Below are 24,845 nucleotides of genomic sequence, written 5' to 3'. Positions count from 1 at the left end.
AATGATTGCAATCTAGTTAATGCTGGAAAGGAGAAAGTATCATTTCCCCGCTGGTTTCATTTCTGGAGCAACTTCGAAATGATGATCATTTCTGATTCCATCCTCGCCATCAACCTTTCAATCTTCACATCTTTAAACAATAATTCATTCTGCAGCGATGTAGCATCCTCATAAGGGTCACAAAGAAAAACTGCTGCTCAGACTGAAATTGGTAAAGTACCTGCAGCGCTAGTATATAGTTACTTTCCTGCACTTAATGATTTTACTGCCAGATGTCTTTAATATATTACTTTTACAGAGTTGGTCTGTTTGTCTATGGCTACCTGTCTCTAATTTAGCTGGGACAATATCAGTATTTGCTCCTAACAGATGGTGAATCTGTGGAATTAATTGCCACAGACGGCTGTGGTGACCAAATCATTGGGTATTTTTAAGAACGCGATTGACAGATTCTTGATTAGTACGGGTGTCAAACGTGAAAGATGGATCAGCCATGATTGAATGGCAGGGAAGACTTGATAGGCCGAATAGCCTAATTCTGTCCCTATAACTTCTGAACTTATGATCAAACTTGACATAGAATGTGGAACCAAATTCTAGGACTATCCTGGCCTCTGGATTTTTTCCCCACTTGGGACAGTAGTTACTTTTTGAAAAACGATGGAAAATCTGGGGTACTTCAGTGAGTCAGGCAGTATCTCTGGAGAACATGGATAGATTAAGTTTCGGGTTGGGACCCTTCTTCAATCTTGTAAGTTTGTACCATCCTTTATAGTTCATGTAACATTGCCAGAGGTGAAGTAACCACTGAGATTTGTTCACATGTTTACCAGCAGAACAAGTTTCCCTTAAATTCCTCAGGCCTGGTTTAAAAATAAATACCATTATTACAGAGCCTCGCCTTATAATAAAGAAGTAAGCATGCTACATTGAATCAGACATGACCAAATCTGATCTGGTAATTTTCATGGTTTGCCACTTGCACGGAGTGCATTAATACAATTTAATTGTGCTAAAAGAATCCTCAAACTGTTCTGCAGGAAAATAGCAGAATACATATCTTTAACAATAAATAATAACTGTGTAAATCTATTATGTGGCTGAAATCGAGAGAGAGCTGTGTGGTGTAATTTGTTTTACTGGAGCATGCCCAATGCAACAATATCACTTTAAATGTTAATGGCAGTGAGGTTTACATAAACGAAATGCATCAATTCTCACCTTATTATGCTTCGCCTTCTGATTTATAAAAACGTGGCCTGTGCTGGCACCAAATCATGACTTGATTTAAATGCCACTATTAGCATGCGTCTTGCTTGTGTTTTCTCACCCCCCTCCCTCTTAGAAATCCTGAAGGAATGAGAGCCACTTCTGTCAAATGAAATGTTTCAGATGCAAAGACTTGAATGCTGTGAAAATAAAATGAAATGAAATTTTCTAAGTTGACGGTAAAGGCTAAGAGAAATTTTGATTGCATGTGTATGAAGATCAATCATAACAGGAGAGAGATGTAACCTGTTCCTACATGTCTACATTCAGAAAAGCAGATTGAGTTCCTGGTTCCAGAAGCCTTTTTATAAATCGCATAAATTCCGAGATGATTGATTATGAATTTTGTTTCTGGTGTGTGGAAAAATTGCAAATATTTACGTATTAATTAAAGGAATCTTTTCCCGAACATAGTGGGAAGATTTGACTGCTAGTAGTATTTGGGGCTGAAGGTGTAGGCCGTCATACAAGGATAGTACCCAAACAGTTAAATTAAAGTTCGTTGCATAAAAAAACTAAATTCGCTGGTTCATTTTAACACTTTTTGTCCCAATATTCTGTCATAACGTTGCCTCCAGTCAATTCACGGCATATTGGGCTGCGCATTGGTAGAGGCTCGGGTTCGATCCTGACTGCGGGTGCTGTCTGCTCGGAGTTTGTACATTCTCCCCATGGCCGCATGGGTTTTCTCCGGGTGCTCCAGTGTGCTCCCACAATCCAAAGACGTACAGACTTGTAGGTTAATTGGCTTTGTTAAGAATTTTGAGTTGATCCTAGTATGTAGGATAGTGCGAGTGTACAGGGATCGCTGGTCAGCGTTGGGGGGGGGGTCTGTTTCAACGCATTGTCTCTAAATAAAACTTTCCCCAGCACCCTTCATATGCACCTTGTGTCCAAAGATTATGATACAAAGATCATGCATACAAAGAGTCATTGAGAACTTGAAATATGCAATATTTTTTTGCTTTTGCTCTTGAACCTAATCCCAGCCTCAATAACTAAGCCAGGTTAAATAAAATAAGAATATAATTGCTTTGTTATCGGTTCAGATGACAATTAAACATTCGCTTGACTCCCTCTCCTAAAATGAAATGCTTTTTGGCAGATTTTTCTCTTTTAGTGAAAGCCCCCCTTTATACCAAGAGAAAAAAACTTGCATTTATATGATAGTTTCAGTGTAGCAAAAAGATCCTAAAACAGGAGCGTTCTCAAACGAAGAATTTCATGCTGACTGGGTAGAAAATGCTAAGGTGGTTAATCAAAAGGTCAGCCAAATGGGGAGAGTTTCAAGTTTTTTTCTGGATGGGGAAAAAGTACGGAGGTGAAAGGTGATCAATTTCACGAGGGAACACCTCAACTTAGGGTATTGGCAGCTAAGGGCATGGCAAGTGGGACAATGAACATCTGAAGACCCATCTGTTCTAAGTGTATGTGTGTGTGTGTGAATGTGTATGTTTAAAACTGGATGCCTCATCAATTCAAATTCAAATCCCTGGTGAATATGGGTTTGCATTTTAACTTTCAAATGATTGCAATTCCCTCACTAACCTGTGGTAATTGTTTGATTTCAGAGGGAACATCCCCACACTTAACAGGTACTGTACAATCATTTATTTCACATTTTATGGAATTTATAACCATATGCGGTTAATTTCAATTAATTTGAACTGGACTTATTAACCTGAATAGGGACAGGAAGTTTAGTTGGAAATCACATAGTGCTGCAAGAATTCAGTAGGTCAGGCAACATTCAGAGAGGGAATGAACGAGTAATGTTTTGGGTCGGGACTCTTCTATAGACTGAAAAAACATTACCTGTCCATTCCTTCCACAGATGGTGCCTGACCTGCTCAGTTCCTCCAGCACTTTGTGTTTTGCTCAGGATTCCAGCCTCTGCTGTTCCTTGTATCTCCATGTTGCGGGATATCTTGTAACTCGGTGGGCTGATGTGCCTGTTTCTGCGCTGTATCTATACTGACTATCATGCTTGCTCACCTGTACTAATGCCACCTACCCTGCAGTCATTCCATATCATTTTATGCCCTGCTCATTCAAGTCCCTGTCCAGAATCCTCCTTTGGCAGCTCTTTCCAGATACCAATCACCCTTTGTATGAAATATTGACCCCACAGATCCCCATTAAGAGTCCTCCCCCTCAACACAAGCTTTGCCTTCTTGTTTTGAGCACACTTATAATTGGAAACAAAATCTAGATATCTACCTTTTCTCTCAGAATTTTTTATACCTCTTTTTTTTCCCCCCAAGGGAAAGTAGTTGCTCGCAGTCCCTGCAGACTCTCCTTTACCATGCCCTCCCATCAACATCCTTATGAATCTTTTCTTTACCATCTCTAGCTGGTCACAAATTTTCTGCAGTGTTGACGACCATACTCCCAACTGCAGCCAAATCCCTGTGCTCAATGCCTCATCCGATGAAGCCAAGCATACACCTTCACCATCCTATCTACCTGTGACCCCACTTTGAAGGAACTCTGTGCCTGTACCCCAAGGTCATTCTGTTCAACAGCTCCAATGGAATCAGAAATTGTCCACTGTCCATTCACCTACATCCTGACAAATTATTTTAAGTTCCAGGTGCCATCGGGAAAGATTGAAACTTCTAGTTTACTGTTTGCCACGATTCTGCTGCAAACAACACAATTTACTTATTTCAGGTCATTCCTTTTTAAAATTAGCCAATCTAATAAAGCTTCTTTTACTGAAGTCAATGAGGTTCTTCTCATCACTAGAGTGGCGGGACAGAACTGACCTGACAGAGTGGTATATTCTCAGCAGTTGTGTCAAATATCAAAGAAAGACACAAAATGCTGGATTAACTCAGAGGGTCAGGCAGCATCTCTGGAGAAAAGGAGTAGGTGACGCTTCAGGTCAGAACCCTTCTTGAGACTGGGATCAGGCTAGTCTGAAGAAGGATTCTGACTTGAAACGTCACCTACTCATATTCTACCCACACCATCCTGGCCACTCACTCCCTCATCTCCCCGCTACATCCAGGTTCAGAAATAGCTACTTCCCCACAGCCATCAGGCTATTAAACTCAACTGAAACAAATCTCTGAACATTAATAGACCATTATCTGTTTATTTGCACTTTATCTGCTTAATTATTGATGTGTGTATATATTTATATATACACTAATATGTTCTGTATTCATGCCTACTATATTGTGCCGTGCTGAAGCAAAGCAAGAATTTCATTGTCCTATCTGGGACACATGACAATAAACTCTCTTGACTTGACTTCTCCAGAGATGCTGCCTGACCCACTGCGTTACTCCAGAATTTCTTCAGTGTGATCCAGCATCTGCAGCTCCTTCCTACATGTGAAATGTGGTTACCCATAGAAAGCGCACTATTCAAATTGCTGCCAAAACTATTCCATCTCGTGCAAAACCCAGCAATAAAATGGCATTGATTTAAAAGTACTTGATCTTGAGTGTATGCAGCTAAATATTACTTTCTTTGCCTGGAACAGAAAATAATTTAGTCTTGGACCTAATCTCATTTACTATTTGAAATGGGTCCAGAGCATTAATTTGAAATGACCGATTTGTTCTAGAGATGTACACTGAGTTTTGTCAGCATAAGGGATTGCAGAGTGGTTGGTAATTGGCTGAGTGTTCCCAAATGTCTTAAGAGAAAATAGTTTTGTTTTTTTATTCCAATGAGTAGTCGTATACCAGGGTTACTATTAATGTAAGCTGGGGCTCCCTGTCCCCACGATCCATATTCCTTCATCCTTCACACTGTGGTCAAAAATACGACCGTTTTAAATTTTTTTAATTAAAAGTAGATACTAACTTGATTAGCCATGAATAAAACTGAATTATAGATTGCCTGATCCCCTATTAGAAAATCAACTGTATTCCCTTGAACTTTAACAGATAATCGACTGATTCACTCTGGAGACTAGAGCAAAGTTATTTTTTTTCTCTCATTATCTCCAGTGTAAGTACAATTTGGTGAACTGGATATGATTATCTGGCATAAGCCACTTGGCAGTTTGGGGTTAGGATTGTGTTTTATTGATGTGAAATGGTGGCTGATCCATTATGTGTCGGCAGAGCATGCCTATGGTGAACTTTAACATTTAAAAGAGAATAAAGTACTCCAAATATTTTTCTCTCGCTCTGCTGCCCCTCAGGAGTAGGGAATTGTGCCCTGGGCCATCTAAGGAACACAAAGCCATTAGGTAGAATTACTGAGCTGAAGGACTCCAGGTTCAGTTACTGAAATCTTAATGAGTTGGTAGGAGCTATTTCAGAAGGCGAAAGCCAGCCAGATATTTTGTCCTGTTCACAACCTCGACGCCCTGGAAAGAGCACGTGGGAATATTGGAAATGATCTGGGTGATGACTGCCAATGTCAAGTAGCCTGCAGGTACTCCTTATCCAGGCTGCATGCTGTGCTCACCAGCGGCTCTCAAATCCCGAAGAATGAATAAATAATGTGAAGAACTACACTGGAGCAAATAATGGATGGGTACCTGAAGATTTGTATCTCGGTTTGAGTTGTGGAGCCAAGGGAATGGAGACGGGGGAAAGAAATAGCATCTGAACTGCTTGAAAATGTGATCATTTTCAGTGTGGCACAGTTTATGATTCTGATCTGCTTAATTGTATGCAGTTCCAATTTAACATGAAGGTGTCACACTGTACTTGATCAGGCAGAGTGGGACCTTCCTGTGGTATCGAGCTGAGGTGTCCATTAACATTGAATCAATTTTACCTGCGCAAATGATTTAGTTTATTGTGCTGGGAAGCACCTTGTCCCCTGTTCCATTAAATATTCCAGAAAAGAATGATTCAAAACGTGCTCCAAATACAGACCGTCAGTTTGGAATGGGTCCTAACTGGACGTGTAATGCTTTCCATTTGGGTTCCTTAATGCAAAACTCTTCAAAGAAAACTATTTTGTCACGTACAATTCAGAACATTTAGAATGGGGCGTCACGGTGGTGCTGAGGTAGAGTTTCTACCTAGAGACACAGATTCGGTGCTGACTACGGGTGCTGTGTATGCGGAGTTTGTACGTTTTCCCGTGACCATGTGAGTTTCCTCCTGGTGCTCCGCTTTCCGTTTGAAGAACGACCTAATAGAACCATATAAAAAAAGAAAATTGAAATGCAGGGTAGATGGGGTAGACAGGTAGAACCTTTCTCCCAAGGTGATGGAGGCAGATATGACAGTGGCATTGATGAGGTTCTTGTTAGGTACATGGATATGCAGGGAATGGGGGGACCATTCCCTGCAAGATTAGAGATTGGTACCAAGTCTAGCAATCATTGTGGGCTGCAGGGTCTGTTCCTTTGCTGTACTGTTCTTCAATGCCTCATACTTTAAGTAACTAAAACATGATGCCAATTCAGGAAAAATGAGTTATTACAAAATCACTTGCTACAGAATTGTTGATAGACTTGAAATTTAAAAAAAAAAGAAATCAAGGGTGAAATTGCTGAAGAAGTGGGCAGCACAGTGGCGCAGCGGTAGAGTTGCTGCCTTACAGAGACCTGACTACGGCTTGTGTATCTGGAGTTTGGATGTTCTTCCTATCACTGCATGGGTTTTCTCCAGGTGCTCCAATTTCCTTCCACATTCCAAAGACGTGTAGGTTTGCAGTTTAATTTGCTTCTGTAAATTGTTCCTAGTGTGTAGGGTAGAACTAATGTCAACGGGTGATTGTCGGTCAGCGTGGACTCAGTGGGCTGTTAACATGCTGTATCTCTAAACTAAACTAAATGATTAGAGGCTTTTCCACAGGGATTAAAACCGTCTGCCAGTTTGCACTTTCCCCCCTTCCCACCTTCCTTTGCCTTTCCCTTCCTTAACTTCCCACCCTTCTTTTCCTTCTTTCTCTCCCTTCCCTTCCTTTCTTTTCCAATTTCTGTTTTTCTCTCTTTAATTGTTTGCCTTTTCTTTCTGTTCTCCTGCTCCGTCGTTTTTGATGTCCTCTTTCTTGAACTTTGCCCAGGCCATCGCAGTGGTATGGCTGTCATATTTTATGACACTTAGTTTGGATATGGTGCAGAGAGAGGGGGAAGGAGGAATCATACAAAGTGCACTACAGGGAAATGAAGAAAGCATTGAAGGCCTGAAAAACGAGAGTTGGGGAAGATGTCATGTTGAACAAGTTATACTCTTGCTGATTTAGAATTCTCACTTGAACTATTAATCATTACAATCCTGGCTTTTAGCATGCTAATATAGCATCTTCAGTATAGATTTGTAAAATGAAGGGATTGACTTGTTATATTAACAAACTCATTGATGAATCTTACAGAATTCCCCATTGTACCATCAATTGTTAACTGACATGAGTCATTTCATTTATATGGATGTACACATTTGTTATTAATATTGTATAATATGGCTTAATCTCATAAGTATTATTGCACTAGTGGGACCACCGGGGTTCTCTCTGTAATATTGCAATGAATTGCTGCTCCCCTGGTTCTAATTATTCATCTTTATATTACAATCAAGGATGTCTTTCTCTTCAAACTTGAACCATTATGGGATGTTTCACGTCGCTAGTGTGAGTGATGTTCTGCTTGACACCGCTTTCACTCCACCTTGCCAGCGAATGGGAGCAATGGTCGCCTTCCGTACCTTTGAAGATTTTGCCAAGTAAGACTGATCCCTTTCTTTTTCTTCTTAAAGCTTCAATTCCTGGATTTATCTGTCTGCAATGAACCCAGTAATATTACAACAATTTTATTGGTTTGAGATTACAAACTCCATAAAAAAATTTGGTGTGTGAGTCATATGCTAATCTGCTTTCTAATCGACATTAATCTACAAGAAGCATTCTTGAGCAAAACATAAAGTGCTGGAGTATCTCGGCGGGTCAGGCAACATCAATGGAGGATATGGACTGGTGATGCTTCGGGTTGGGATCCTTCTACAGACTGATTATACTTGGGTAGAGAAAGCTGGAAAAGAGGCGAGGGGGAGGAACAAAGCCTGTGTTAGGTGGATACAGGTGAGGGGGGGTTTAATTGGCAGGTGGGTGGACAAAGGCTAGAGATGAATAGAAGACAAAAGGGTGTCAGATAAAGAAGAGGAATAAAATGTAAAGTAGAAAGAGTGTATCGGGGTGGAAGGGGAAGGAGGTGGGGTGGGGGTGGGGGGCAAAGGGGCAGGATCGTGGGAGAAATTTGTTAACTTGCTTAATTCAACTGGCCAAATGGGTAGGCAACTAAAGGACAGAAATAGTTCCTATCTCTTTTCAAAAACACAAAAGCTGGAGTAACTCAGCGGGACAGGCAGCATCACTGGAGGGAAGGAATGGGTGCCGTTTTGTGTTGAGATTCCTTCTTTCCAGAGATGCTGCCTGTCCGGCTGAATTACTCCAGCTTTTTGTGTCTATCTTTGGTTTAAACCAGCATCTGCCGTTCCTTCCTACACATTCCTTCTCGTTTTAGTTTGTTTGAGTTTGAGTCCAAATTGATTGATGTTAAACAGTTACATCTAGCTGCACCATTCTCCTTTTCTCTTACACGGTGAAGGAAGAAACTGACAACAAATCTTTTTTGATCTGAGCTATAAGCGCCCCATGTCTATCAAAGAAAGACAGCAAACCAACATGGACCCCTGCACATTTTGAAGCTCCACACAATGTTGATGAGCTGTCGAGATTTTACATTGACATCATTTGAACTCTCCGATGTATGATTTTCTTGTAACTCATGTCTATGTCTGGGGTAGACACAAAATGCTGGAGTAACTCAGCGGGTCAGGCAACATCTCTGGACAGAAGGAATGGGTGATGTTTCGAGAACCTTCTTCAGTCCCGAAACACCACCCAATCCTTCTCTCCAAAGATGCTGCCTGACCCGCTGAGTTACTCCAGAATTTTGTGTTTACCTTCGATTTAAGCCAGCATCTGCAGTTCTTTCCTACACACTCAATGAGGTGATATGCAGGCAAAATGCGGCACAGTGATGCAGTGGTAGAGTTGCTGTCTTACGGCGCCAGAGACCCGGTTTCGATCCTGACTATGGGTGCTGTCTGTACAGAGTTTGTACCTTCACCCCGTGACCGCATGGGTTTTCCCCGGGTCCTCCGGTTTCCTCCCACATTCCAAAGACCTGCGGATTTGTAGCTTAATTGGCTTCTGTAAATGATAAATTGTCCCTATAGTGTAGGATAGAACTGGTGTACGGGGTGATTGTTGGTCGGCATGGACCCAGTGGGCCGAAGGACCTGTTTCCACGTTGTATCTGTAAAAAACTAAAGTAATAAGGCAAAGATCCACAGACTGCCAATGTATGATCAGTTGAAATCTGGCTGGCAAGGGCTGCAGTTTGTCGCATAAACTCAATCAAGGGCTTGGCTTCTGGCCTGAGGTGTGTGTCCGGGTAGATTGTGCTTCAGATAACAAGCTGTGGAGCAAATATTCTTGTGCAATAACTGTACTTGGTGTTGGCCTAATTTGCATGTTAATCTCTGGAACAACTGGAAGAAAAGCTCTCTTATCTCCTGTCCTTCCAGAAACTTTCAGGATGTAACCAGCTGCTTTACGGATTCGCCACCTTCCAGCCCAACCTTTCCTGAATCAGGGCATGCCTCCCTTTATGACGATGACCACAAGGTAACTTGCTGATGGAGTATCATTTAAGTAACCAATCGTTTCTGAGTGCCCAGGTAAAATAGTAGGAGGAGCATTGATAGCATCATTTGGACTTGAATAATGGGTCTCTGACGTTCTCCTACATAAACTGTAACAGGTTTTTTATGACTGCACCTTATAAACCATTTTCCACATATTGAAGTATAACAACAGTGGGGAAAGGATCCTTTGCTTATTTTGAGCACTTCAGGGAGCAGAATATGGCGGCAAAGTGGCTCATTGGTAGAGTTGCTGCTTCACGGTAGCAAGAGACCCGGGTTTGATCCTGACTACGGGTGCTGCCTGTGCGGAGTTTGCACATTCTCCCTGTTACCACGTGGGTTTTCTCCGTGAGCTTCAGTTTCCTCCCATACTCCCAAGACGTACAGGTTTGAAGGCTAATTGGCTTGGTATAATTGTAAATTGTCCCTAGTGTGTGGATAGTATTAGTGTGCGGGGATCGCTGGTTGGAGCGCACTCGTTGGGCCGAAGGGCCTTTTTCCGCGTTGAATCTCAAAACTAAACAAAAATAGAGCTGCTATATGCAATAGGACACAAAGTGCTGGAGTAACTCAGCAGTCAGGCGGCATCTCAAGACCGTGGATAAACGACGATTAAGGTCGGGACGCTTCTTCAAACTGCTATAAGGAATAGACTTTCTTGAATGTTAGGTCCAAGTTCTCCCAAGTTTTTGTATGTAGTATATTAGTAAAAAAAAACTAAGCTGGTGGATAAATTTTGTTTTGCTCATGGGATGAAATCAGGCATATAAGAGTTAATGCATGTAAGAGGTTGAATGTTGATAGTTTGTAGAGTATGTGTTATTTTAAAGCTTGCATGAGAACTATGCTGGGGTTGCGTGCTAAGTGTCTGCAGCTTGGACATATGAACTGATGGTCCCCATCTTGAATATTAACAGTTACCGTGAAACATTACAAGGGCGTTCTGTTCATAGCTGCCAGCAGCTGACATCTGTATCACAGCAGGAATGAAGGAAAGATTTACGAGGATGCCGCTGGGACTCAAGGGACTGAGTTATTGGAAGTGAATGGGCTGGCTGGGACTTTATTTAGAGCTCAGGAGACTGCGGGCTGATCTGGCAGTGGTGTATACAATAATGAGGGACATAGACAGAGCAAATACACACAGCCTTTTCCAAGGGTTGGGGAAACAAGAATTAGAGGGCATAGGTTTAATGAGAGAGGGGTAAGATTTAATACGTCGGTAGCTGAGGAGCAACCTTTTTCACACCCATATGAAAATGAATTCCTAGTGGAAGTAGTTGCCAATAACAATAACAACATTTGGACAGGTGCGTGGATCAGGAAGGTTTATAGAGATAATTTGGGCAGTTGAGAAAGAGCACTGCTTGTGTACAGCTTGTGGTATAATTGACCTGAATGTTTGGTAAAGAAACTACCCATTTCCATTTCAGTCATCCATCACCGTCATGAATGGATTCCCGTGTAGGCCGTGTAGCCTGGCCTCTACTTGTCCCTTTCTTGACTTGGCTGGTGCATATACGAAGTCCACACAGTAATAGCTTTCCTCTCCCCTCAACCCTTCGCACCAAGATCCAGCCCCAAAACAGTGATGTTTTGATTCTGAATTTGTGCCACAACTTGTGAAGTTATATCACTTCACTGTCTTGGGTAGAGGTATAGAGACATACAGCGTGGAAACAGGTCCTTTGGCCCAACTTGCACACGCCGACCAACATTCCCCATCTAATCCCACCTTGCCTGCGTTTAGCTCATATCGCTCTAAATTTGTCCTATCCGTGTGCCTGTGTAATAGTTTCTTAAACAATGTGTTAATCCCTGCCTCAACTACCCCCTCTGGCAGCTCGTTCCATACACCCACCACCCTTAGTGTGAAGAAGTCATCCCTCAGATTCCTATTAAATCTTCCTATAAAATTCCTATTAGTTACAGGAGGGTGTCGGGGTTTACGTGGAGAAGGCAGGAGAATGGGGTTAGGGGGGAGAGATAGATCAGCCGTAATTAATGGCTGGGGGAGTAGACTTGATGGGCCGAATGGCCCACCTGTACATCTATCACTTACGAACTTATGAATGTCATCTGGTTCTTGATTCCCCTATTCTGGGCAAGAGACTGTGTGTCTACTCGATCTATTCCACTGATGATTTTATACAACTTTATAAGATCACCCCTCATTCTCCTGTGCTCTCAAGGAATAGAGACCCAGCCTGCTCAACCTCCCCCTATAGCTCAGTTCCTCGAATCTTGGCAACATCTTCGTAAAGTGAGGGTGGATGTCTGGAGTAGAAATGAGATGTGGGAGGTGCATGGATACGCAAGGAACGCTTCAGATGCTGAAATCTTATGTGGAATACAAAGTGCTGGAGAAACTCAGCAGGTCGTGCAGCATCCCTGGAGGACATGGACATGCGACGTTTCAGGTCAAGACCCTTCTTCAGACTTGAGTCCGATATGTCTCCTGTCCATGTCCTGTAGAGAAGCTGCCGAAACACGCTGTGTTTCACCAGCACTTTGTGTTGCGTGTAGGAGTTGCCTGTTAAGGAAGAGACATTCAAGAACAAGAGAGCAATTTTGGTGATTATTACAGGTTTGTGAGGAGAGGAAAAATATCAGTCCTGAAGAAAATAAGCTGTGTGGTGGGTGAATACGAGTTATCTGGAAAATTCTCACAAAAACAACACAAAGTAAAATACTTTGTAATCATCAGCCACACTTAAAATATGATTGCTTGTTGTTGAAATACTGTAAATTGAAAGCTTTTCCTAGCTGCAGTGGATGTCTGAAAGAGGTTGAAGCTGATGCCACTGTTCAGTGACTTGCATTTTGTGCTAGGCATTTTTTGTTTCTTTGAAAGTGTGATTTTTTTGTTATAAAAAGCCCAAAATATCGCCAAATGAATTAAATAATGCATGACCACTGATCCCTTACCGGTTTCAGTGTCTGATCCCTGGCCTCTTTAAACCCCACTTACTCATTTCCTGGTTTTGGGGATAATGACCTAGGTATTATGCATCTGTAACAGGAATCCCTTAAATGAGATGTGTTGGCGATTTACACTTGAGATTCCTGTACCTTGGGACTGGAAACAGATCGGATAAATGTACAGTGCCCTCCATAATGCTTGGTACAAAGATCCATCATTTATTTATTTGCTCCACAATTTGAGATTTGTAATAGAAAATAAAACACGTGTTTAAAGTGCACATTGTCAGATTTTAATAAAGGCCACTTTTATACATTTTGGTTTCACCATGTAGAAATTACTGCAGTGTTTATACATAGTCCCCCCATTTCAGGGCAGGCAGATAAGAGATGAACTTGTCATCATGTTCGGCACAGACATTGTCGACCGATGGGCCTGTTCCTGGGCCTGTTCTATTTTCTAATAGATGCTCATAATTGTAAAAACCTCCTCTGAGCTATTAGGAAATGGTTTTGTGGAAAACATTGTGGACAATAGACAAAAACACTGGACCTATGCAGCGAGCAAGACGGCATCAATGGGAACAGAGACAGAAGTAACATTTTATGACCATGGTCTTATTGCAACCCCCTCCCCTTTCAGTCCTCAGATGCTGCTTGCCTTGTGGAGTATTTCCAGCATTTCCTGTTACAATCTACAGTTTTTTATATCCAGTTTTTGCATTTTGATTGTTGTTGAAAATGTACGTTATGAGTTTCTGTTCTGGTATTAATTCTCATTTAATCAATGGCGTGGTTGGATCACAGAAATCAAACAAACATTACTCTTTTGCAATAATAGGTTTAAAAAAAACTTTTATCCATACGTCAAGCATCAAATGTCAAACATTTCATTAAGATTTTCACCATTGGACATGTTCTCAATGCAGTTTCTGTGATGGCGCAGTGGTAGAGTTGCTGTCTTATAGCGCTTGCAGCGCCGGAGACCCGGGTTCGATCCCGACCACGGGTGCTGTCTGTACAGAGTTTGTACGTTCTCTCCGTGACCGCGTAGGTTTTCTCTGAGATCTTCAGTTTCCTCCCACACTCCAAAGACATACAGGTATGTAGGTAAATTGGCTTGGTTATAAATGTAAAATTGTCCCTAGTGTGTGTGCAGGATAGTGTTAATATGGGGGGGGATTGCTGGTCGGCGCGGACCTGGTGGGCCGAAGGGCATGTTTCCGCTCTGTTTGGTATCGGATAATTAGGGTCCCGAGTACTGAGATAAGGTGAAAAAGGGTTTTTTTTTTGTGCAATCCAGTCAAATTAAACCATACACAAAACAATTTCTCATTTTACCTAAGAAGAGGGCAGTGGAGGCCAAATCACTGGATGGATTTAAGAGAGAGTTAGATAGAGCTCTAGGCCCTAGTGCAATCAAGGGATATGGGGAGAAGGCAGGCATGGGTTATTGATAGGGGACCATGATCACAATGAATGGTGGTGCTGGCTCGAAGGGCCGAATGGCCTCCTCCTGAACCTATTTTCTATGTTTCTAAGAATAAACAGAGTTGCCTAAATCTGTGCCTCCTGTTTTGCAGAGTGTGAGAGATGAACCCATTCACATCCTCAACGTGGCCATCAAAATTGATAATGACACTGATGACGATGGTCTTGGTACGATGTTCGGGGAGTTCATGTATTCAATGGTGAGTAAAAGCAAAAGATTGTTTACTTTGGTTACAGGTACAGTGTGGAAACAGGACATATCCATTTGAGGTCACAGTTAAAGAAGGAAGGATGTTTTTAATTTTTTTTGTTTTGGTTTGGAGACAGTGCGGAAACAGGCCCTTCAGCACACCGAGTCCACATAACATAACATAAAATAATGATACAGGAATCTTTTAATTATGCACAGAACAGGATCAATGAGCCTTTTTATGCTTTATATAGGATTGAACTCCAAATCGTTAGTTTTTCCCCATTACTAAATATTCTCCACCATCCTTTGGTTCTACATTTTAAATGTACTGAGTATAGGGGATGGAAGAATGTAGCAAAGTGCTCACATCCTAAGTTTATCTTGTACAGCCTCTGTAAATTGCCCCAAGAGTGGATGAGAAAGTGGAATCACATTGAACTAGGTAGGAACGGCTGATCGATGGCCGGCATGGGCATGGTGGGCTGAAGGGCCTGTTTCCATGCTGAAACTCTAAACTAATACAGTAGGGAATGAGACCAACTAGATTTGTCGACCAACTACTGGCATAGACCCAATGATTTGAATGCCCTGTTGTAGATGGGCAAGACACCTGAGATTCCTGGATGAATATTTAACCTGGGGGTATGTCCCAGTCTGGTTAATCCTAGTGTGGAAAAGCATGTGCCGGATAATCCCTTCATTTCTTTTGACAAAGTGAATGTCAGTGTCTGGGTGACATTTTGCATGATTAGGTCATCCATGTTACACAAAGAACAAACTTCTTACTCGATTTATGACCTGTCATTGTCCAAGAAATAAATAAATAAGTGACCTCAGCTGAAAAATAGTATCAATGTTCGAGAACAAAATGCTAATTTATCATTGTTTATTATTAATAGGAGGCGTATAAGAGGTTTCAATACAAATAGCAAAGGGTATGGTGTCGCAGTGTTTATGTTACATGGCTAATATATCAGAATGTTCTCTTCCCACCAAGGCGGATTGAGAATTCAATTTGCTTTTGGGGACAAATGTCTCAAAAAAAAGTTGATAAAAGGAAAAAAAAAATGTAAAAAGGTAAGAGATTTTAGATTGGGATTTAATCCTATTTGTTCACTCTGATCCATCAGTGAAAGGAAAATAACCTTTTTCTGTTCTGGTTGCGTATAACTACAATGCTATGATAGTCTTGTTCTGTCCTTTACTGCTTTTATGAAGTGGTCATACTGAACAAGTACAGGTTCACAAATGTCTTCTCCCTTTGTTGGTTCACTCAGCATAAAATGTTTTAACCTATTACAGATTTTTTTTAAAGGTTTTTCATGAGTCCACCCCAACCAGCAATCACCCCGTACACTGGCACTATCATACTCACTAGGGACTATTTTACAACTTACCAAAGCCAATTAGCCTACAAACCTACACGTCTTTGGAGTGTGGGAAGAAACTGAAGCACCTGGAGAAAATTCACATGGAACTGGGGGAATGTCACTGATACCTTCATAGTGCTGGCAACTTCTTGTATCCTGTTCAGGTGCCTGTTTTCTCATGAGTGAGCCTGGATGGCGAGTGATGGAACCATTAGAATGAATCATCCAATATAAAATACAAACAGGTTTCTGCAGTAACATTGCCCCTGGTGTACAGGGTAGACGAGAATGTGACATAACATGGAGCTCGTGTGAATGGGTGTTTGATTGTCGGCGAGGACTCGGTGGGCGGAAGAGCCTGTATCCATGCTGTAGATCTTAGAAAAGGAAATCACAAATTTTGTCAAAGTACACCTTGTCTCTCTTTCCAATTTGATTGAAATCTTACAAATTCAGTGATAGTTGTAGAATTGGATTGGGTCTTTCAACCTATACAACTCACTACATAAGTAAAGACACAAAGTGTTGGAGTAACTCAGCGGGTTAGGCAGCATCTCTGGAGAACATGGATAGATGACGATTTGGGATGGGACCCTTCAAACACTACTCAAACTCTCCATTTTACTACATTAAGCAATGCCTTTAGAAACATAGAAAAATAGGTGCAGGTGTAGGCCATTTGTCCCTTCGAGTTATTCAATATGATCATGGCTGATCATCTAAAATCAGTCCTGCTTTTTCCCCATATCCCTTAATTCCTCTAGCCCTAAGAGCTAAATCTAATCCTCTTGGCCAAGCTATCTTACACACTTGGCCAAGAAAGCTATTGAAACCATTCAATTAATTATCTGAATGGTGGCCAATTAAGAAAAGGGGAGATGCAACGAGACCTGGGTGTCATGGTACACCAGTCATTGAAAGTAGGAATGCAGGTGCAGCAGGCTTTGAAAAAAACAAATGGTATGTTAGCATTCAAAGCAAAATGATTTGAGTATAAGAGTAGGGAGGTTCTACTGCAGTTGTACAGGGTCTTGGTGAGACCACACCTGGAGTATTGCGTACAGTTTTGGTCTCCTAATCTGAGGAAAGACATTCTTGCCATAGAGGGAGTACAGAGAAGGTTCACCAGACTGATTCCTGGGATGGCAGGACTTTCATATGAAGAAAGACTGGATCGACTCGGCATGTACACGCTAGAATTTAGAAGATTGAGGGGGGATCTTATAGAAACGTACAAAATTCTTAAGGGGTTGGACAGGCTAGATGCAGGAAGATTATTCCGATGTTGGGGAAGTCCAGAACTAGGGGTCACAGTTTAAGGATAAGGGGGAAGTCTTTTAGGACTGAGATGAGAAAATCATTTTTTACACAGAGAGTGGTGAATCTCTGGAATTCGCTGCCACAGAAGGTAGTTGAGGCCACACAGTTCATTGGCTATATTTAAGAGGGAGTTAGATGTGGCCCTTGTGGCTAAAGGGATCAGGGGGTATGGAGAGAAGGCAGGTACAGGATACTGAGTTGGATGATCAGCCATGATCATATTGAATGATAGTGCAAGCTCGAATGGCCGAATGGCCTACTCCTGCACCTATTTTCTATGTTCCTAATTAATATTCTGACAGCGGGGAAATTAGCCTGTTGCAGTATCGAGCACACTGTAAGAAACCTTTTTTTTTTCCAGAGATCAATTTTGTTTGACCATGGCATTCGACGCCTGACTTTCCTCGTGGCACAGAAGGTATGGTCCCTTTCCTCACATTAAAACTATTCTCATCTGCCTTTAACATATATAACCAACTGTATAATTATAGAAAATAAAAATATCATCAAATTGTAATTTAATTGATCAAGCTGTCAATTGTCCAATTTAGTGATTTTTTTAAATCGAAATTCATTTGTAATAGTAGGATGTAAATGTAGTCAATTAACCTTATTTGCCTAAAAACTGGACCTGCCCTTTGTTTTTAGCATATAATGTTGTAAATCAGGAAAATAATGCATTCCATGAAGCAAAGTAAATGGCAGAGTATGAGGGGGGACAAAGAATTCCAATACTTCAAATATTTTGATTGAATTTAACATTTTTAACTTTGTTCAACATTTTCTTCTTCATGATGGTTCCTTGTGCATCCTTGTTTCATCATGCCAGCAAAGGAACGCAGAATCCAGCAGTAAAGAAGCAGAGGTTTGCACAATCTAGCACTGTTGACGGCCTCATTTTCTCTCCCCTTCTCTCTGCCTCATTTCGAAGGCTCCGATGAGGCTGCAAAATTTATTAATGTTCCTTGTTTCCACACTCCAGTCATGACTAGAAACTTTCTCACAAATCCCTACCTTCCAGTCATCCATGGGCAATATTACCTTGTCATGGTGAACCTCTCACTACTCCTACTTCCAGTGTTTCCAAAGCTCAGTGTAAAACATTCACGAATCAAGAGTGTTTAATTGTCACATATACCGGCTACGGAACAATTAAATTCTGACTTGCAACAGCAAAACAGACCTGAAAATATAATACTCATAAATAACATATAATACATTAAAAAAAATCAAGAAAAAGTAAGAATTTGACAGCAGAGAAATGCAGATTTGATTTGTAAGAAATCACACAATTAGTAATTTTCTCTGGCTGCTTGGTTTCATTGGATTTCGAATGCAATAATTTCTCTGAAAACACCATATAGATCTATCACATCTTAAAATGCTATTGTTAGTAATATCTGACAAGTTATATTAAGATGTAACTTCTTTAAAAATGGGCTTTGTGTGGCAGAGCTGCTTCTACTTTGATTGGTAACTGAGCTTCACTAATATACAGATCTTGTCTTTGCATTCCGTCCCAAAGGATTTCCGGAAGCAGTGTAATTACGAAGTGGATCGGAGGTTCCATGTAAGTATAGGACAGGACACAGGTTTTTTGCTGTGTCTCTCTCTCTGTCTGAGGTAAAATGAAAATCTGGCCTGAAACTGTGGATCTAGCTATCAGAGGAAATTATAACTCTGATCTTAAATTCCAGCGTTAATACTTAATAATAATAATAATAAATTTTATTTAATGGGCGCCTTTCAGACATCTCAAGGACACCTTACATAGTAATCGGAATAAAAACATATAATCGGAATAAAATAAGTAATAAAGACATCACAGAGACACAAATTAAAAACAGAATTCAATCCAAAAACAGAAAATCAAAAACACAGTGTGAAGAGAGAGCAGCGGCAGCCAAAGCGCGCCAGCGTCCACTCTCTCTTCACGGCAGCCATCTTAGACTGCATGTTGTTATTCTCTCCAGCTCTTAAACAGGTCTACTTGTGTGAGGTAGACAAAAATGCTGGAGAAACTCAGCAGGTGAGGCAGCATCTATGGAGCAAAGGATTCGGTGAGGTTTCGGCTCGACCCGAAACATTACCTATTCCTTCGCTCCATAGATGCTGCCTCACCCGCTGAGTTTCTCCAGCATTTTTGTCTACCTTCGATTTTTCCAGCATCTGCAGTTCTTTCTTGAACATACTTGTGTGAGGAGTTCTTTATGGGGCTAAGTAATCATGGACTTAACATTTTCCAACTGTACCACCAAAGATTGACCCTTCACAGATGCTGCTTGGCCCACTTAGTTCCTCCAGCACTTTGTGCTTCATTCATTCAGGTCTCTGGCTGGCACTGGCTTGTTTGAGGAGCTGATGTTGGGCTCTGGTTATTTCTGCATCAAACCAGGATCTCTTTCTTTTCACCCCGCACTGTCCATGAAAGATCAGCATCGGCTTTGATTTTCATTAATGACCAATAACATTTGAAATTATCATTTTTTAAAAACAATTTCCTGTTTTTACCAGCATTGTCAAACCGAGAATGGTTGTAAATCCGAGGGCAGTAATTTATCCACTGCTTTCCAACATTTAGTGGTCAAAATTGCACTGCAATATCTGACGGTGACATTTCTTTGACTATTATTTTAACTTTAGTAGTCTAAGCATTAATGCCAGAAGTTACTTGGACCAGCATTTATGCCAGTACAAATTGTGCCAGAAGTTTAATGAACATAGAATTGGACAACACAACGACACAGGCCCTTTAGCCTACAATGTCCATGCCGAACATAATGGCAATTTAAACGAATCTCCTCTGCCTGCCTGCACATGATCTATAAAACCTCCATTCCATTTGCCCATCCAAAAATATCTGAAACGCCACTATCATATCTGCCTCCAACACCACCCCTGGCAACGTGTTCCAGGCACCCACCATCCTCTGCGCAAAAGGTTTACCCTGCATATCTCCTTTAAACTTTGCCCTTTAGAACAATAAAAGCTTCCTTTCCAAGTATGCTTTACTCTATTTGAATTATGGTTATGTTTTATCAAGTCTCGCTTGCATTAAGGAGTTATTAAGCAGGCTTGATAATTCAATGCAGGTAGCCCAACACATGGAATCCAATTGTTCCAAATACCAACTTATAGTTCAGTTCTTATCGGTTGCGAATTTGACTTCTATTCATCCCATTAAACTTAAATGGATTGTTTGCAATGCATTTGCAATTGCTTTCTTTTTTGATGCACTTTTCTCTTCAGCAAATGAAACAATCCACAGATACCACACTTACTAATTTTATTTACTGTCTCTGTAATAAGCACCACAGGGAAGTGGGCAGGGGGTGCATAGCTGGCCCAATAATTATGTAATCTCTCATCTTATCGGCCATGCAACCTGATTATCAATGTAATAACAAGATAAAATTATTTATTTTCTTGCTCGTTTTCAAATTTCCCTGAGTTCCAGGGTGTCTTGAACAGTTAAATTAAGCACATTATTATGATTGTCTAAGTAATGGCTGACTGCTCTACCACAGCAGGGGCTAATGACCTCCATAGACTCTGCAGGATATTCAGGTTCAATCTGATGTAAGTGGTTTTGACTTGGGTGAGGTGGGTTGCGAAGGGGGAGGGGGTGGCGAGCGGGTTAAAAGAAAAGCCTTTCCCAAAACCAATATTAGGTAGCACTGATTTCACTTTTTACGGAGCAGTACCTTTTATATGGTGATAATATCTTCATGGAAATTGGCATTATAGCCATTAAATATCTCACAGCCATTATCCCAACAATTCCATCAGCCAAGTTGCATTTGCAAAGCAATAATGCGAGGTCTGTAGGGAGAAATAAACCTCTAAAAGCTGCTTTTTTTTTTATTGTTCCAGAGAAAGAAAAACTATGTTAATGAATTTTTTTATCGCCACTGGAGTAATTTTTCTTTTTTCCAGCATTACCATCAGTGGCCTGATCCACTGAAGTTCTGTGGATACTAAATGTGATTTATCGTGGTTATTTTCTGGCAATGTTCTCTTTTTAAACACTATCTTCGTGTATGTCTACTTGTTGGTTTCAAATGAAAGGAATGCAGGATAGAATGAATGTGGAGAGGATGTTTCCACCAGTGGGAGAATCTAGGACCAGAGGCCATAGCCTCAGAATAAAAGGACATACCTTTTGAAAGGAGATGAGGAGGAATTTCTTTAGTCAGGCAGTGGTGAATATATGGAATTCACTGCCATGGACAGCTTTGGAGGCGAAGCCATTCAGTATTTTTCAGACAGATTCTTGATAGTACGGGTTTCAGGTGTTACGCGAAGAATGCAGGAAAATGGGGTTGAGAGGGAAAGATTGATTAGCCATGATTGAATGGTGGAGTAGACTTGATGGGCCAAATGGCCTAATTTTGCTCCAATAACGTATGAACTTATGAATGGTGTATTAAAGAATATTTTTCTTCTTGTATACAGAGAGAATTTCCAAAGTTCTTCACTTTCCGCTCAAGAGACAAGGTAAGGCACACAGCAGAACTGAACTTAATTTCCGGTCATAGAATCTCTCTACATGTCATTTGGTGCATCTTGCTTGAGCAGCTTTGTAAAGTCTAACAAGGTTCTTCCACACCTCCAATCTTTCCCCAAGACCCGACATATTTTACCTATTCAGGTAGTTATTAGTTTAGTTTTGAGATACCATTTGGAAGCAGGCCCTTCAGGCCACTGAGTGCGTGTTGACCCTTGATCACCCATACAGTTTCTATGTTATCCCACTTTCACATTCTACACAGTAGGGGAAATTTACAGAGGCCAGTTAACCTACAGACCTGCATGCCTTTGGGACGTGGGAGGAAAGCATTGCACCCGGAGAAAACCCACGTGGTCACGGGGAGAACCTACAAACTCCGTACAGTCAGCACTCGTCACGATCGAACCCTGGAAAAATATCATAGGTGACATTTTGGGTTGGAACCCTTCTTCAAACTGAAAGTAGAGGTGTGGTGGGAGGAGGGGGGGGGAATAAGCTGGAAGCAAGAAAAGGCCAGAACAAAATGCATCCAGTTTATCACACTCTCACATCCCTCACCTCTACTTTCAGTCTGAAGTAGGATTCCGACCCAAAATGTCACCTATGCTTTTTCTCCAGAGATGCTGCCTGATCCGCTTACTTACTGCAGCGTTTTGTGTCTATCTTCATTATAAACCAGCATCTGAACTTTTTGTAACCTTTCCATGTTCTCCGGAAATGCTGCCTGATCCGCATACTTACTCCAGTACTTTTCCTCTTTTAGGTAAACCAGCATTTGCAGTTCCTTGTGTCTATAAAGAAAATATAGTTTGTCTCTGGCCACTTGGTGTGATGGCATGTGACACTTAAGCATATGCTCTCTGTCCATCACGTTCTAGGAGGTGTTGATGCTTCTGAGACGGTGGGGAAGCCAAATTGGCAAAATTGAATCAACAATTTTGCTGTGTAATGGTTTGTTAGGATTATCTTCATTGTTACATTTTGGGGTTTAATTGCTCCTTAAAAGCTGCCCCATAACGCCTTCCTTTTGACTCCTGACCTTTAAAAGAAACAAATGCTAAATAAAGAGGAAACAAGGAACTGCAGCTGCTGCTGGAATAACTCAGTGGATCAGGCAGCATCTATGGAGAACATGGATAAGTGATTTTTCGGGTTGGGACTAGCGGAAGGAGGGGGGTTCAGGAAGAAAACTGGAAGAGAGAAAGGTTCAGACAAATCGTCGGCAGGTAGCAGGTGAGCACAGGGATTTTGATATGCAGGTGGTTGGACAAAGGCCAGAGATGGGAAAAACAGAAGGTGTGAGACAAAGGGATTGAAGGGTTGCAAATATAGGAAGTCGATGGGGGGGGGGAAGGGAGAAATAGGTGCAAGCCCAGGTGGAGGACGCGGGGTGGGGGCTGGGGAGGGGGCGAGAAAAGAGGGGAGTTGAGATTACCTAAAAATTGGAGAATTCAGTGTTCATACCATTGGGTTATAAGCTACCCAAACAGATATGAGGCACTGTATGAGATGCTAAATGATGATAAGATTGATGGATTTCTCATTTCATGTTTCATTTTAAGACTAATTGGGGTGAAGATGTACATGGGGGAATAAGTGATTGTAAGAAACTTGATGGTAGTGGTATAGAGAAAGCAGGATGAATGATAATTCAGTGTCGGAGACACAAGAGGTGCAGGTAAGATGTGTGGCTGGAAACTTTACAAATGAAATAAGAATATTACAGTACAGTAATTGCAAGAAATTTTGGTGGCATGAATAGTACGATCGAGAGAACGTGATGTGAAATGACTGTTATTTGGAAGCTTGTCACATTGTAAACACGTTGATGAATTGTGAGGTTAGAATGCAGAGCAATGGGAATAAGATGAACATTCCATGAATCTAGATTTGAGTTGATAAGATGTAATGTCCTGGCATTAAAACAAACACTATCAAATGGCACAGTGGGGTGTATCAGGGAAATTGAGTTTTTTAGTTTGAGAAATAGATTTTGCCGTATTAAGGCCAGTACATTAAACCCTGCTTTGTAAATATATTATGAGGTGCAAACATTTTTACTGTGTTCGTGCGACTAGTTTTAGTGTAGAATTAATGAAGAGAGTTTGCTGTAATGTAGAGCCTTTTTAAACGCGAGTCATCCTTAGGGTGAAGCAGCTTAACTTGGATACATTATTTCATACTTTGATTTAATTGCGGCCAGTGGAATTACATCTTAAATTGTAATCGTATTAGAAATCTTTCATGTTTGTTAGAATTTGAAAAGACTTTGAACAATATTAAAAAAATGGTTAGGTTAAACAAAGTTGCATTGAAGAAGAGGAATGCCATTGTTTAAAGATGCACCTCATCATCCCCACACATCTAGTACCAGTTTATGATGGTGCATTGCAGCTGCTTCTGATGATCCACCATGCCTTGTGTATACAGACACAAAGAACTGGAGATGCTGGTTTACAAAACTGACACAGAAATTTGGAGTAACATGGATCAGGTGTCATCTCTGGAGAATGTTTTGTGTTGGAACTTGTGTTTAGTATATGTTAGCTTGAACTGCCAGATCTGTTCTTGATTTCATCCCATTTAGTATGATGGTAGCAATGCACTGGATGCTGGGTCAGTGCCAGATATTCCTTTCAGTTTTAGTCTTAGTTTAGTTTAGTTTATTGTCACGTGTACCAAGGTACAGTAAAAAACATTTTGTCGCGTGCTGTCGTCAGTGGAAAGACTATACATGATTATAATCGAGCTGTCCACAATGTTCAGATACATGTTAAAGGGAATACCATTTAGTGCAAGGTAAAGTCCTATTAAAGATAGTCTGTAGGTCTCCACAGAGGGAGGTGGTAGGTCAGATCCGCTCTCTAGTTTTTGGAAGGATCGTTTAGTTGCCTGATGGTTTAGCTGGGAACAGACTGTCCCTGAATCTGGCGATGGGTGTTTTCACACTACTGTACCTCTTACCTGATGGGAGAGGAATGAAGAGGGAATGACCGGGGGTGAGACCAGTCTTTGATTATGCTGTTAGCCTTGCCGAAGCAGAGCGAAGTGTAGATGGAACCTTCTGTTCACCTGTTTTAAAGCAGTAGTTGAGATATAAATAAATAGGGTGCTGGACTATTTTGGAAGGCATTTAGGAG

The 24,845-nt window shown here is 41.2% G+C and overlaps 1 protein-coding gene across 2 annotated transcripts in view; it reads left to right on the top strand.

The window, feature by feature from the left end:
- Nucleotides 1–24,845, top strand: part of acaca (acetyl-CoA carboxylase alpha) — a 212,138-nt gene that overhangs the window by 73,220 nt on the left and 114,073 nt on the right. For both annotated transcript variants that reach the window (XM_055658137.1, XM_055658138.1), the window contains 7 exons: nucleotides 2,841–2,864; nucleotides 7,770–7,913; nucleotides 9,780–9,879; nucleotides 14,405–14,512; nucleotides 17,557–17,613; nucleotides 18,721–18,765; nucleotides 21,651–21,692. In XM_055658137.1, coding sequence (XP_055514112.1) covers nucleotides 2,841–2,864; nucleotides 7,770–7,913; nucleotides 9,780–9,879; nucleotides 14,405–14,512; nucleotides 17,557–17,613; nucleotides 18,721–18,765; nucleotides 21,651–21,692 — 520 coding nt within the window. The remainder of the gene's footprint in view (nucleotides 1–2,840; nucleotides 2,865–7,769; nucleotides 7,914–9,779; nucleotides 9,880–14,404; nucleotides 14,513–17,556; nucleotides 17,614–18,720; nucleotides 18,766–21,650; nucleotides 21,693–24,845) is intronic.

This window comes from Leucoraja erinacea, chromosome 28 (assembly GCF_028641065.1).
Source record: "Leucoraja erinacea ecotype New England chromosome 28, Leri_hhj_1, whole genome shotgun sequence".
In the NCBI taxonomy this organism is placed as follows: Eukaryota; Metazoa; Chordata; class Chondrichthyes; order Rajiformes; family Rajidae; genus Leucoraja; species Leucoraja erinaceus.
This window is presented reverse-complemented; position numbering and strand designations above follow the sequence as displayed.